At 43.2% G+C, this 14,751-nt stretch overlaps 1 protein-coding gene across 1 annotated transcript; it reads left to right on the top strand.

Annotated features, from left to right (window-relative positions):
• Positions 1-1,560: 1,560 nt before the first annotated feature.
• Positions 1,561-14,733, top strand: shha (sonic hedgehog signaling molecule a). The gene is made up of 3 exons (XM_066681162.1): positions 1,561-2,161; positions 9,116-9,377; positions 12,878-14,733. The coding sequence occupies exons 1-3, from the start codon at positions 1,871-1,873 to the stop codon at positions 13,576-13,578; spliced, it is 1,254 nt and encodes a 417-aa protein (XP_066537259.1). The 5' UTR covers positions 1,561-1,870; the 3' UTR covers positions 13,579-14,733.
• The last annotated feature ends 18 nt before the right edge of the window (positions 14,734-14,751 follow it).

Genomic DNA, 14,751 nt, shown 5'->3' on the forward strand with positions numbered 1-14,751 from the left:
GCTAAAGACCTGGCTGCTTATTCCTACTTTATTATACAACTATTAAGCATTTAAACATTGGGTCAATATTTCCTGATCACAAAATTCATTTGTATTTATATTTAACCGACTAGTTTATGAGCCTAATTCTAATAGTGTTGTAAAAGGCTTATAAAAGCTAATAACTTAATAATCTTATAATGCTTATAACTACTTTTTTAAGATTCATTATAGACAAAGTTGCCAAAATTGAAAATAAATATGACAGTTGACTGGAGAATAAATCTAGTTTAAAATTTTGGACCATGCATTTTACATCTGACTTTTATCTATGGTTAATTTATACACTGCTCAATAAAGCATGAATAATCCTGTTAATTTTTATTTTATTACTCATTTAAGAACTGGGACAAAAATCACTGACCAGAACACGCATTTGTATTAACATGTGACAGGCTGTTTTAGAAAACTAATTCTAATAAAGTTTTGTAAACTTAAAAAAAAAAAAAACAATAGCTGAAAGATCTGGATGGTTATTACAACTTTATAACAGCCACTTAGCAACTGGGTCAAAATTGACTGACCAAAATGTCGAGTCTAGATTTTAGACCTCGTATTTTACATATATCTGACATTCTCCTATGGCTAATTGTAATACCACTTTATAAAGCCTCAATAATTCAATATCTACTAATCTCCTGGCTGTTAATTACCATTTTATTAAGCAGTAATTAAGCATTTAAGCATGAGGGCAAAGTTTACTGACCACAGTATTTGCCATATGTAACTGGTCATCTTCTAAGGAAACATACTGCTCTATAAAGCCTCAAAACTGAATGATGTAGCTGCTTATTATTAATTTATTAATCCGTTATAAACCAAATGACTCATTCTAAGTTTCAGCACTGTTATTTGTGCTTTATGTATCATACTACTATTATAGGTGCCTGACATTATGCCCTTATTAACCAGTGTAACCAATCACTGCAAATAACTGGCTGCTTATTACTACTTTATTACATAACTACACATTTTCCTTGTTTCACAACTGTGGGAATTTGCGATGGTGGAATGACTCTTATCAGTAGCATTAATAAAATTAAAACAGTTATAGATTACAGCAGCAGTTCTGGTGTATAATTCATAGTAATGACATAGTTATTACACTATAATAACATAGTAATAGCAACAAATAACAATTAGGCTTCAAGCTTGTCTCTCTTTACATTCATTTCTGAAGTGTTGCTTTTTTTCCTAACGCATCAACAGCATGAGAGAGAAGAGGAGGCGTGGTCTCTTCTGGTTGCACCTCCTCTCTCTCTCTCTCTCTCTCTCTCTCTCTCTCTCTCTCTCTCTCCCTCCTCACGTCTGTTCCCTCCCTCCAGGTTGAGAAAATATATCAGCCTCTGCCTGTCGAGCCAATCAGAGTTCCTGCCTTTCTCCCACTGCAGCTACCATACATAAAGGAGAGAGAGAGAGAGAGAGAGAGAGAGAGAGAGAGAGAGAGAGTATATAGAGGAAAAGAAGTTATCAGAGAAGAGAGAGTGAAAGGTAAGAGAGAGTGAGTGAGAGAGAGACCCAGCACCATTCTGCGCTCCAAACCTCAAGACCTCCTGAAAGCCCACCCTCTCCAAAAGACCCCTTTTTTATTTATTCATCCATCCATCCATCCATTCAATGCCCTCCTTCCACCTGCCGCGGTAAAAGAGAAGAGAGGAGGGGGGGGGGAAAGAGGGAAGCGCGCGCGTGCCTGACAGGAGGAGGAGCGCGAACAAGGAGGAGGAGGAGGAGGGCGCACGCGGACCCGTCCATTACGCACAGCCGTTACGCACGGGCTCATTACGCGCGGGTTTTACGCACGGCGCTGCCACGCTCAGGACGCGTCTGACCGATGATGGTGCTGGCCAGATTCGCTCTCCTGGCCGCGCTCGCGCTCTCCCTAGCGCTGGCGTGCGGCCCAGGCCGCGGCTACGGGCGGCGGAAGCACCCCAAGAAGCTGACGCCCCTCGCCTACAAGCAGTTCATCCCCAACGTGGCCGAGAAGACCCTGGGCGCGAGCGGCAGGTACGAGGGCAAGATCACGCGCAACTCCGAGCGCTTCAAGGAGCTCATCCCAAACTACAACCCGGACATCATCTTCAAAGACGAGGAGAACACGGGGGCCGACCGCCTCATGACTCAGGTGAGCTTCCCCCTCTCTTTTTGCCGGTCTCTCTCTCTCTCTCTCTCTCTCTCTCTCTCTCTCTCTCTCTCTCTCTCTCTGATTTTATCTCTCTTCTGCCTCCGTCTCCCTCTCTCACTCCATATTCTCTTCTGTCTCTCTCTCTTTCTCTCTCTCTCTCTCTCTCTCTCTCTCTCTCTCTCTCTCTCTCTGCGCTGACATATATAGCGCGTGAAAACATCTGCATTAAGCTCGCGCGTGCATTGCGGCTCTTGATGTAGAATGCATCTCAAGATCGAGTGTTGCGTGCACAGCCGGACAGAGGCGCGCGCACACACACTAAGAGAGACAGACAGAGAGAGACACAGAGAGAGAGAGAGAGAGAGAGAGAGAGAGAGAGAGAGAGAGAGAGAGAGAGAATGAGGGGAAAGAAAACAAAGAGGAGGGACAGTTCAGGAGTGCACGTGCATGTGTGTGCAAGCTCGCGCCGATCAGAACAAGCGCTGACGTTGAGAGAGAGACAGAGAGAGAGAGAGAGAGAGAGAGAGAGAGAGAGAGAGAGAGAGAGAGAGAGGTGTACCTGAAGCTGTATAGCAGCGCGTGCAATGCAGTCTTGGGACAAGATGTGTCTGTGTGTGTGTGTGTGTGTGTGTGTGTGTCTTTTCTAGAAGATGCACAAGCTCTCAGTCGGCGAGAGGGCTGAGAGCGTGCGCGAGGACTCTTGAGAAAGTCGTGCGGCTCGTGCGATAATGGCAAGCTTCCGTGTTGCGCGTGCGACGGGAAGTTTTGCCGCGGCGCTGCAGTGATGGTGCAGTGGGAGACAGGGGCGCGTGCACCCGCGTAGCCTCACAGCCCGCCGCGTCGGGGACGAGAGCAGAGTAGCACGTGCTCAGGTGTCAGCCCGCCGCGCCTCTTGCCGAGACCCGCGCGTGCACGCCTGATTAATCACCCGTTTGTGAGGGACGCGAGGGTCCGACCAAGCACGGGGCCCATCACGGACCGGTGGGGTCCTGGGTCCTGAAGACACAAGATACACACTCATGTTTGTTTTCATGCAACACCGGGAACGTTTCATAGATTTCCGTTCATTACACGGGGAGACTTAGTCTGACCTCATGCACAAGCTCTTAAACCCTTACCCTCTCACCTCACCCTCACTCACTCACCGTCTCACCCAGTGATTCACACGGTGTGTGTTAACACAGCTTTTGGTCCCTACAACGGCACATAAACCTGTGTGTGCGAGAGAGAGAATGTAAAGTAAGAACACACGTATCTACTGCGTTGCTTGGTGTGTGTTCAAAGGGTCCTGGACATAGTTTTTAAGGTGGCAAAACATCTGCGGAGTGTGTTTTAGAAGACTGGGTGTCAATGTCAGACCGGCCAAGTGTGTGTGTGTGTGTGTGTGTGTGTGTAATTTTCTGGCTCCATTGGATTTCCTAAACCTCAGAATCTAAAGCGTGTTGTGTCTGTACCCCATCGTCCAACACACACACACACACACACACACACACACACACACACAGACACACACACACACACACATCAGCTGCAGTGAGAGCAAAACCTTGTATCTCCACTTATTCAGTTCCATTGAAATCTGGGACTGTTTCCCTCCTGTGATGTTATTTTTAAAGTTATGAGGTTTTGTCCTTTCGTCCTGATGGATACTGCCTGTGTGTGTGTGTGTGTGTGTGTGTGTGTAACAGTGAGAGAGAGAGAGAGAGAGAGAGAGAGAGAGAGAGAGAGAGAGAGACATGCAGTCTGTCTACCCCTGTATTACACACCTGTCTTTTGTAGTCCAGTTTATATTGACTCTGTTTGGAGACTATTGGGCTTCCTCTGTGGTGGTCCAGGGCACAGCTGTGTCATAAAGGTGTCATAAAGGTGTTATAAGGGGCTTATAAAGGTGTTATAAAGCTTGTGCTTGTCTTTTCCTGGCTTGAAAGGTCTTGATCTCCAGGTCTGTAATAGCAGGGGAGGAAACTAGTGTCTGGTGTGGTTTTCTCACAGGTGCAGCTACATCACCCTCCTCCACTCCTGTTATTACAGTGTGTTTGTGTGTGTGTGTGTGGGGGGGGGGGGGCAGAAGCTCTGGGCTCCACAAGAGAGAGAGAGACTTTAAAAAAGATCTTGTGGTGGCAAAGTGCCATGAAAGGCATCGCAACAGTCCAGTGCATGATCTGCAGTCAGAAACGGCGCAGTGCTGCACTTAAAGGTAACCATGGCAACACTGCATTATAACCTATATGTCCACAAGGAATGCGTGCATGCTCTGGAGCAGCTCCACATGAGCCTACTATCACCACAAGTGTGTACAAGCCTCTTTCCTTCACTGCAGCCGCACAGCTCCATTTTTGATCCGGAACGAATCATCTGGCCTCGGACCCTGCTCCAAATGCCATCAAATCCTCACACACAGCGCTAAAGCCTTCCAGGAACAGCCAAGGAACCATTGGCCAAGCAGGCATCCACAAACATGTGGCCACACACTGTATAACGCCACAGCGCCCCCCGTAGTCTTTTTGTGAAATGAGACGGAAGCGCGAGAGCGCAACCTGCAGGGCTTGTTCTCCCTCTCACACACACACACACACACACACACCATTATACAAATGAGAGCGGTCACTTCCATACACTCCCATCTTTCTCAGTGGTCAGTCTAAACCCACACTCTCTAAACCCTTTATAGCACCTTTAATTGGAAGAGTGTGCTATCCCTCTATTACATTTTCCCCTTCTGGTGTCACATGATGCCTGTGACCAGTATGGAGTCTTCCTATTGGTCGGTTCATCCTCAAAAGATTTTTTACCAACAACAGCCAATAATGTAAAGACCAAAATATGTATTAGATTTAGTCTCATTTTAGTCGTTTAATTTTTGTGAGGTTTAGTCTTATTTTAGTGCATTAAAAATGCTCATTTAGTTGTGTATTTTTAATGGTTTTACTAATTTAGACGTATTATTTATTACTAATTTTCATGAACAACAGCATTTAAAAAGTACTGTTACATTTAAAAACACTTTTGACCACTTTTCTTTAAGTACATTAAATGCAAACCAAGACACAATCGATATGAGCAACTCCCAGATGCTTGAATAATTGATTCTTTAGGAGTCGACTCTTCTTCACTGTTCGCTTTGTCGCTCTCGTCACCCTGACAACAGTAAACAGAGCATTTTTCTGTTTTTAGTTCCTTGTGAGTTTTCTTGTTTACAAATCAGGAATAATGGGTATTCAAAAGATTATTTTTTTTGTTGAGAATGAATATTTTTCCTCATAGTCATTATTAAAGATAAATTCAATTAAATTAAATTAAAGACTGAGGGCTAAGTGTATCCCACTGGTTTACAGAGGCAGCAGTGGGTTTAGTGAGGAATGATGATTGGTCACCTTGGTGTGTGTTAATCATATTTCTCAAGGTTCAAAACAACTCCTCTGTCCTGCACTGCCCCAGAACGACTTCACCTTGGTTGTAGAAATGCTCTGATGAGCCATATGAGACCACACTGAGATGCAGTAAAGTGTTTGTGACCCCAAGCTTTGGAACCATTGTCTTAGGATCTGGGGTGACGAAGACAATCAGTAGATAAAATGGAAGTGGTAAACGGTCATATTCGTGATGTCATAACATAGAGTATTAGGGGCCATACCAAGCTAAAACAGGACCAGACAAAGCTAAAACAGGACCTGACAAAGCTAAAACTGGACTAACCAAAGCTAAAACTGGACTAACCAAAGCTAAAATGAGACTAATCAAAGCTAAAGTGGGACTATCCAAAGCTAAAACAGGACTAGACCAAGCTAAAACTGGACTAACCAAAGCTAAAATCGGACTAACCAAAGCTAAAACTGGACCAGACCAAACTAAAACTGGACCAGACCAAGCTAAAACTGGAATAACCAAAGCTAAAACTGGAATAACCAAAGCTAAAACTGGACCAGACCAAGCTAAAACGGGACTAGACCAAGCTAAAACAGGACTAGACCAAGCTAAAACGGGACTAACCAAAGCAAAAACTGGACCAGACCAAGCTAAAATGGGACCAACCAAAGCTAAAACGGAACCACGCTAAGCTAAATTGGGACTAGACCAAGATAAAACGGGACTAACCAAAGCTAAACCTGGATTAATCAAAGCTAAACTGGACTAACCAAAGCTAAAACTGGACCAGACCAAGCTAAAACTGGACCAGACCAAGCTAAACTTGTCGGTCTATCGTCCGAGGCCAGAGTGTGAGAGCGGAGGACTAGGAGCAGGTGGACAGAGGGAAGGCCGGTGTGTGTGGTCCCCCGCTGCGCGTCATGTTCACTGAGCACAATCCGGCTTGATCTGAGGCACACGACCCAATGAATTAATAAAAACCCTGAGGCTTCACAGCTCCTTCGACATGCCCCCTCCCTACACTGCAAGCTTTTTTCTGTGCCACAAGTGCCTCCTGTCCTCGGGGACCGTCAGCAGCCGGACCCTCGCTCTGTCTTTAACCGGTTTCGGTTTCCAGTGGAGATATGAAACACTTGTGAACTGCTGTTTAGTCTGGTTCTGGTTCTAGTTCATGCAGAGCTGCGATTCTGGGTTGAGGGTCACTGTGGTGAGCATAAAGCTAGGATTCTCACCCAGTGTTGAAAGGTAATTTAAAGCTTCATTCCCCTTGTTTTTGTGAAGATCGGAGGATAGAGATGATCCAGGTTCCAGGCCGGAATTTTACAGCAGCTGGCTGGTTTGCCAGGAAATCCGGCTCTGGTGAAGACCAAAGTCTTCACCAATCAGTTTCACCCTTTTTCCTCCTTTAACAGTTTTCAATCCCAAATGTAATGTGTTTTAGCGTGTGTTTGTTTTTTGTTTTTAATAATTCCTTCCTTCCTTGCACCAGACCAGGCACCACGTTTAAATCCCCCCGTCTGATTGGCGAAACTTGCTTAGAGCATCATGGGTAATGTATTTCTTTGCGAGGAATGGGAAAATAAACTCGCTGGGATTTTGACTTCCCCAACCTCTGGCCTAAAGGAGAGTGACCAGCGGTTTGTATCTGAGGACTGTTGGGAACCTCTGACGTAGAAAGGCCAGTAGTGACCAGATATTGCAGTAGCTACGTGTCCCCACCCTTCGCTAAATGGTTTCTGTTGGGTTTTTGGTCCCTCACGCTCTGCAGCTCCACTCTTCCATGGTCCTAAACCCTGAGCAAGGCCAGGGAAGGTTAGCATGGGAGCCCAGTTACTCCACCGGCCGTGTATCTCGGCTAATCTGGATCTCCTTGCGCTGGCACATGAATTAATGATGCTGAATAGCAACAGTCCCGGGGTGTTTTCATTTTTCAGAGGCTCGGGCCGGAGCCGTTATGAAACCGGTCTTGGCAGCGCCTACAGTAGGCTGCGGTGGAGCGGCCGTTCACCGCTTGGATCTATATGTTTTAGAGCAGTGAAGCGAATGCAATAACTTATCAATATTTCATCGCGAGCTTTTGAGAGCCTACAGAGAGAGAGAGAGAGAGAGATGCCCCTCTTTGGGACACGATAATAACCCACACACACTGATGAGGAGAGAAAGACCCCAGCAGTGGACAGCTCCAGCCTTGGATGTAGGTGAAGTTATGAAAAGGAAGGATTTGAAGTGGAGCTAACCTTGACACTGACGTTCACGAGCTCATTTCATCATGTTTTTAGCCCACTATACTCTTAGGGATCATGCCTCAGAGCATGATTACACCTAGTCCTGAGCTACACAGCATTTCGAATTGTGATTTTCCACTGAAAGGAAGATACAGTCCAAGACTAGGCTCTGGGCAATCACTCCACAATCATCTATAAAGTAAATTAGAAGTATATGAGGTTTGAGCTGGTTTAAGGTGCCGAGCGTGTTGATTTGGAGATGAGATAAACCTGTTAACTTGCTTGTTGCTACATGAGTAAATATTATAACCATGTAGTTACACAGTAGTTACCAGTTAATTCTAATTATGCTCCATATTTAACCTGAGGCACCCAACAGAATTTCCAAAAATAACTCACAGTAGATATCTGTAAGACTTCCACATTGCGATTATCTTTGATTCATTTGTAGTTGTTACACAATCACTGAGCAGTCTCCTGTCCACTGGGGGCACTGTCTCTCTAAATGCACAGAGTCTTTGTTATGAACCTGAATGAGAATCACAGAAACAGTGCTGTAAACTTGTGATATTCTAGTTAACTCTAGTTAAGATATTCTGATAACTCTAGTTAGAGTTAGGGATAAAGGGTTAGTTTAAGGTCTGGGATTTAGGGTTTGGGTTTAGAGTTAGGGTTAGTTTTAGGGGTTAAGCTTAGAGTTAAGGCTGCTTTCTCTTACTGCGCACACACACACAAATGAATTTGAATTTACATCTACATCCAGAGATATTAAGAAATAAATTTACAAAATGTATGTGTGGATGAAGATTGATTATTAATCAAGAAAGAAAATTAAATTTTCATCCAATATTTCAACATGAAGTGTGATTTGTTTTTGTTTGGGGAGGCATCAAAAATTCACATGCACATCCACTATAATTAGTACACATTGTATGGACATTGGATGATGTCTTTTTGTCAAAATATATATTTATTAAAATCAGGGATCAGTTTGGTTGCGCTGGAGACACCGAAGTTTACAAAGATGGAAGCTTGTGTGTTGTTAAAGTCATCGTCTGTCATTTTTACCACTAAAATTTAGCAAACCACTTTCAGGAAAGTGATTAATTAATAATTTATACTGTTTTCTATTAAATTAACTTGAATTAGGTGAAGAATCAGACCGTGGTGTCGTACCTTAATGCTCCACAGAGTGTCCCTCGAAGTTTGAACTAGGCATAGTTCAGAGTCTCTGACACCTCCAGGCCACTAGGAGTCAGCGTAAAGGCTGGTTTACTGATGTCTCTGTGTCCTCTGGAGGTATTTGACTTACCTGTGGTTTCTGACACCATTCTAAACTCACCATACCCTCTGTTTCCTTCAGAGATGCAAAGACAAGCTGAACTCTCTGGCGATCTCGGTGATGAACCAGTGGCCTGGGGTGAAGCTGAGGGTCACCGAGGGCTGGGACGAAGACGGACACCACTTCGAGGAGTCGCTTCACTATGAGGGTCGAGCCGTGGACATCACCACCTCGGACCGGGACAAGAGCAAATACGGGACGCTGTCGCGGCTGGCGGTGGAGGCCGGGTTCGACTGGGTTTACTACGAGTCCAAAGCCCACATCCACTGCTCCGTCAAAGCAGGTGAGGACAGGCGCAGGGTATTGGGATATTTTATACCGTGTCATCTGAGATCGGACTCGGACGCTCAATGCTGTTTGTCGCACTGGAATCTGATGTGATTTGTCAAAGCTGGACTTTCTGTCTGAACGGCAAAACCAGATCCTCTCAACTGGTTTCAGATCTGGTCCAATGTGACCCAGCTTGACCACTCAGAGCAGACTTCCTTTTTAGGTTATTTTTAATTGAATAAAAGCATACACAAAAATCACAAAAAGATATAATAATCACAAAAAAAATAAAAATAAAATACAAAAGAATGCTTGAATTTTAAATGAGCTATAAACCACACATATATGCTTTATTTATTTGTACACCTCAGGGTGTAGGGGGTGTAGTAAACCATTCATAAGAGGTCCTAGGTTCAAGGTCCTAGAGTAGACCTTGATGGAGCACAGATGGAGAACTCTTATCTTATATCGCCCCTCTCTGTCTGGATGAAGACAACACCTTTATCCAACTGCAACTGACTTTGTGGAGGTGTTTATTACACTGTAATAGCTTCACATCCTGCTTCCCCCACACTTTTCCTCACCGTTAGCCCAGATTTCTAAGCAGAGACATAACGAGATGCTCCAGAATCTTCAGGAGCAGGTGTTGTGCTGACGCTGGGGAATAAAAGCAGTGTCCAGGAAAAGCTCTGGGGCCGGATTCATAAATTATTTCCTAAGAAAAAACTTACGAAATGTCTTAGACAACACTAAGTAGTTTATAAACATGTTCTGAAACAACTATTTAAAACAAACAAAAAAGGTGTAAGAAGTTCTCATTTTCTCAAATATTGCAGTTTGAGAAAATTGTAATTATTGTGTAATAATTTGTAATTTTCACGACTTTCATGTTGCTACGAGATGTTTTTACAAATGAATCAAGTACCGTTACCAGTCAAATCTGCGCAGCGGAGAGCGACATCAGCGATAAGAATCAAACTAAGCGTTCAAAAACGTAAGTAAACATGAAATAGACATGAAAGAGGAGGAAACAACCAACAGGAAAAAACTAATTTTTTCATTTTTTCTGATGTAGAAATCTGCACTTTTTAAAATTGTTAAAACAGCCGTTATTGGTTATAATTCGGCTCTTCACTCATCATTTTAGAGTTTTACCTAAACTCTACTCAACTGTAGGGCTTTCCTACATTCTTAAAAATTACATAGAGGAATGACATATGACATAGAGGAACCACTTTGGGTTCCATCAAGAACCGTTTTTGTTGAAGAAATATGTATCTGAAGAACCTTTTAAAGGTTTAAAAATCCATCACTCGATCTTCAGGGTTCGTTACCCATTTAAACCTATCAGCAAACAAGTTTCTTTATGGAACCTAAAGTGGTTCCTCTATGTCATCGCTCAAAGACGTTGTGTAGCACTTTTATTTTTAAGAGTGTGAGGTTATTTTTTTTTCTTGGAGTTTCTTGGAGAATTATGAGGAATATTTATTTTATTAAAGTTAAAAAAATGAATATTTAAGAAGATTTTCTTTCTTAAGTCCCTTTGTGAATCCAGCCCCTGGTTCTTTTCTGGAACGAGGGGTCGGTGCAGTGACAAGGGGAAGGAGTTTGAGGAGTTTGACACCTCTACCTCTCTGGAGGTCTTCAGGAGATTGAGCTGAGACTTGGGAGAAGCCTCTGAGATTGGGGGAGAAAGGGGGGGGGGGGGAGTCACAGAACTCCCAAGGAAGCGCATTAGCATAGCCGTCCCGGTTAAAAATCTGGACATTGCGATTCAGACCACACGTCTGGACGTGGCTCGGGCTCCGTGTCACAGAGGGTCACGCGCTTCAAGGCTGCACTCGTCGCTCCAAATCTGTTCGGACAATTGTGGCCAGCTTTATTCCCTGCTCCGGGAACTCGTGAGAGGATTAGAGGGGGTTTAAAAACAACATAAATAAATCCAAAGCCATTCTTTTAGGCCTGTGTTTGCCGAACGTGTGTGTGTGTGTGTGTGTGTGTGTGTGAGTGTGAGTGAGAGAGAAAGAGTGAGAGAAGTGTTAAAATGGGGGAAGGAAATAGTGCAAAAGAAATAGAAAGAAAGGAGAGAAGAGAAATGTTGAAGACAGCTGAGAAAAAGTGAGAGAGACGAGAGGGAAAATAGGGAAACAGAGAGAGGGAATATTGAGAAAGAGGGAAAGCAAGAAAGAGATGGAGACTAGAGAGAAAAAGTGAGAGAGAGAGAGAGAAAGAAAGAGAGAGAGAGAGAGAGACATAAGAAGGCATTGATGTTAGGCCTCCTGTTTGTGACCCCGCAGCTCATTTGCATTCAAATCTGTGAGTCCTGAGAGAGCCGAAAGTGTCTGGACAGAGTAAACACCTCCTCTTTAAACTGGAGCGGCAGTGTGTGTGTGTGTGTGTGTGTGTGTGTGAACTGTCACCCAGACGTTTCTGCACCTGAGCAAATACGGACGAAGAGCTGGGAAAGCAGGAGTGTCCTTTTCCAAGAGTGCTACACACACACAGGCCGCATTACAATGACAATGTCCCGCCTTTATTGGTTTTTAATTAGACCCCGTCCAAGCTCGTCCCTGGCCTCCCCTCAAACAAAGACTACGGACCCCCTCCTTTTCTTCCAGGGTCCTGGATTTACAGCCCAGTTCTGCTCTTTATTCACCGTGTTGCTTTTCCTCCAGCGCAATACGGCCCGACAGTTTCCACTAAACACTTCCCTAACGTCCAAAACCCCTCACTTACCCACTTTTCCCCTCCTCAGCTGATCAGCAAAAACTGGCCTAGCATCTGGAGATGGGTTCTTTAGCATTGCATTGGCTAATAACAGTATGTCGTGCAGTGTAAACACCTCAGATTTGTGCCTAAATGAGTTCTTACTCCAGTGCTAACAGGTGGGCTAATGACTTTCTGTTGATGTTAGCTACATTAGCCTACATTACCTTAGATACATGAAGCTAATATCAGACTAGTTTTGTGTTTTAAATCTTGAAAATTGGATGTGTTTCACTGTTGCAAAAAAATTTGGATGTCCACTCACCCTTCAATGCAATACAAAGCTAAATTGTTAGGATGTAAACACTATCACTGTTAGCTATATTAGCCTACTGTTAGCATTTGATTGAATGAAGATAATGTCCAAAAGCTGATGCACATTTGGTTTTAAATCAGATTTATATTCGGTTTCCTTCACTGCTGCTAACAAATTTGTCACTAACATTAAGTTAGCTATTTTAAACTTTGTCGCACTAGATACAGTAAAATAATCTTCCCAAAAAGCACACGGAGTGTGTGTGGGCAGACTGTGTGTAAATCTGATTTATCTTCATATACAGCTAACAGAAAATGTGTAGCTAGTATTAGCATTAGCTGAAATGGCATTGGGTAGGACGAAGCTAACTTTAATCTAATTTATAGACTCTACTATGGCTAACAGACTTGTGTTACAGCTAACTGTTGCTAAGTGTTAGCTATTATGCTTGTGGCCTGTTTATCATAAAATCTCTTTCTTTTTCCCAACAGAGAACTCTGTGGCTGCTAAGTCTGGGGGCTGTTTCCCAGGGGAGTCCCTGGTTCGGCTGAGGGACGGCAGGATGAAGACCGTTATGGAGCTGGAGCACGGAGACGAGGTGCTAGCGGCCGACGACACAGGAGCACTAATTTACAGCGAGTTTCTAATGTTCACGGACCAAGAACCGGAGACCAGACGGGTGTTCTACGTGATTGAGACTCGAGCTCCGGCCCAGAGGATCCTGCTCACCGCTGCGCATCTGTTGTTTGTTCTCGGGAATGGCACCGATGGAGGGAATGGCGGGAAAAGCATTCTGGGGATGAGTGCTAAGTTTGCCAGCGAGGTCAGACCTGGGCAGAAAGTGCTGGTGGTGGACGAGGACAAAGGCCAGCTGACCCCTCTGGAGGTGGTGAGGATTTACACAGAGGAACGACACGGATCCTACGCCCCAATAACTTCACACGGAACCATTGTGGTGGACCAGGTGTTAGCATCCTGCTACGCTGTTGTCCAGAACCACAGATTAGCGCACTGGGCCTTTGCCCCAGTGCGGTTAGCACACAGAATCTCCTCGCTTTTATTCCCCAAAACCTCCCAGACGTCAAACTCCACCGGGATCCACTGGTACTCCAGGGTTCTGCATCAAATTGGGACTTGGATATTGGACAAAAATTCCCTTCATCCACTGGGAATGCCGCTTCACAACAGCTGAAAACAAAGACTGTGGACTGGAAATTGAAACTAATGTAGGATATAAGACATTATTAGAATATACAGACACAGAAAGGACAGAGAGAGAGAGAGAGAGAGAGAGAGAGAGAGAGAGAGAGAGAGAGAGAGAGAGAGAGAGAGAGAGAGAAACAGTGAGGCCCCAGGGATATTTATTTTGCAGACTTTTACATTGAAAAAAGAAAATCAAAAGGAAGAGGAAGGAAAAAGAAGAAGAAATGGAGCCTTAAAAAATACGAATAATTTATTCTTGTGTGAACTCAAGAACTGGAGGCTGACCACAATACAAAATGGAGTCTAATAATAATAATAATATTAATTGAGGACCAGCCAGGTGTGCAGAATATATTTTTGTATATTTGAAGTTAACTGAATAAAACAACTAATAATTAATTCTGAAAAATATAAAAATTAAAAATGGCAAAAAAAATGTCAAACAATAAAAAAAAAATATGTAAAATGTTAGAAACGGAAGAGAAAATGCGACAGGTTTGTAATGTTCGTGCATCTGACTGTTATATTTTGGAAGAAGAGCGAAACTTTGTGGGGGCCATAAATTATATTTTTATACACAGAAAAATTGTAAATGCGTAGATTTTTTTCTTTATGACGATCGTTTTCCCGAAATCACTTTTCGTTATTTTTCGCTTCTTTTTTATTATTATTGTTTCGTTTGTATCATTTTAAATAGTGTAAATGAACGAGAATATATTTTAATTTAATTTAGTAATTTCTCTGCTGTTCTGCTCTTGGGTTTTTTTCTCACCTCAAACATTTCTCTCTTATATATTTTTTTCCAATTTTTAAATTTCTGTTTACTTTTCTGTTTACTTTTCGGAGAGAACAGAAAATACACACGTGGACAGTGGAGTTCAGGCAGTAGTTTAACAGTAGAGCTGCGGACAAACAGTTTGCTTTTATTAAATTAATAACTCATGGAAAGTTACTAAAATGTTATTTGGGTTTTGTTTTTGTTTTTTTGTCTCCGTTTGTTGTTTTTTTTTCATATTTTATAATAGGCAAATAGTTTTTTAGAAGAGATAAAATGTAGCAGATGCACAGTTGTTCCAGGCTCGTAGCGAGGCCTCAAAGTTTGTCGGAGAAAACTGCATAGAAATTATTATTATTATTTATATGTTTATTATAAAATGTGACA

Source organism: Hoplias malabaricus, chromosome 9 (assembly GCF_029633855.1).
Source record: "Hoplias malabaricus isolate fHopMal1 chromosome 9, fHopMal1.hap1, whole genome shotgun sequence".
Lineage (NCBI taxonomy): Eukaryota > Metazoa > Chordata > Actinopteri > Characiformes > Erythrinidae > Hoplias > Hoplias malabaricus.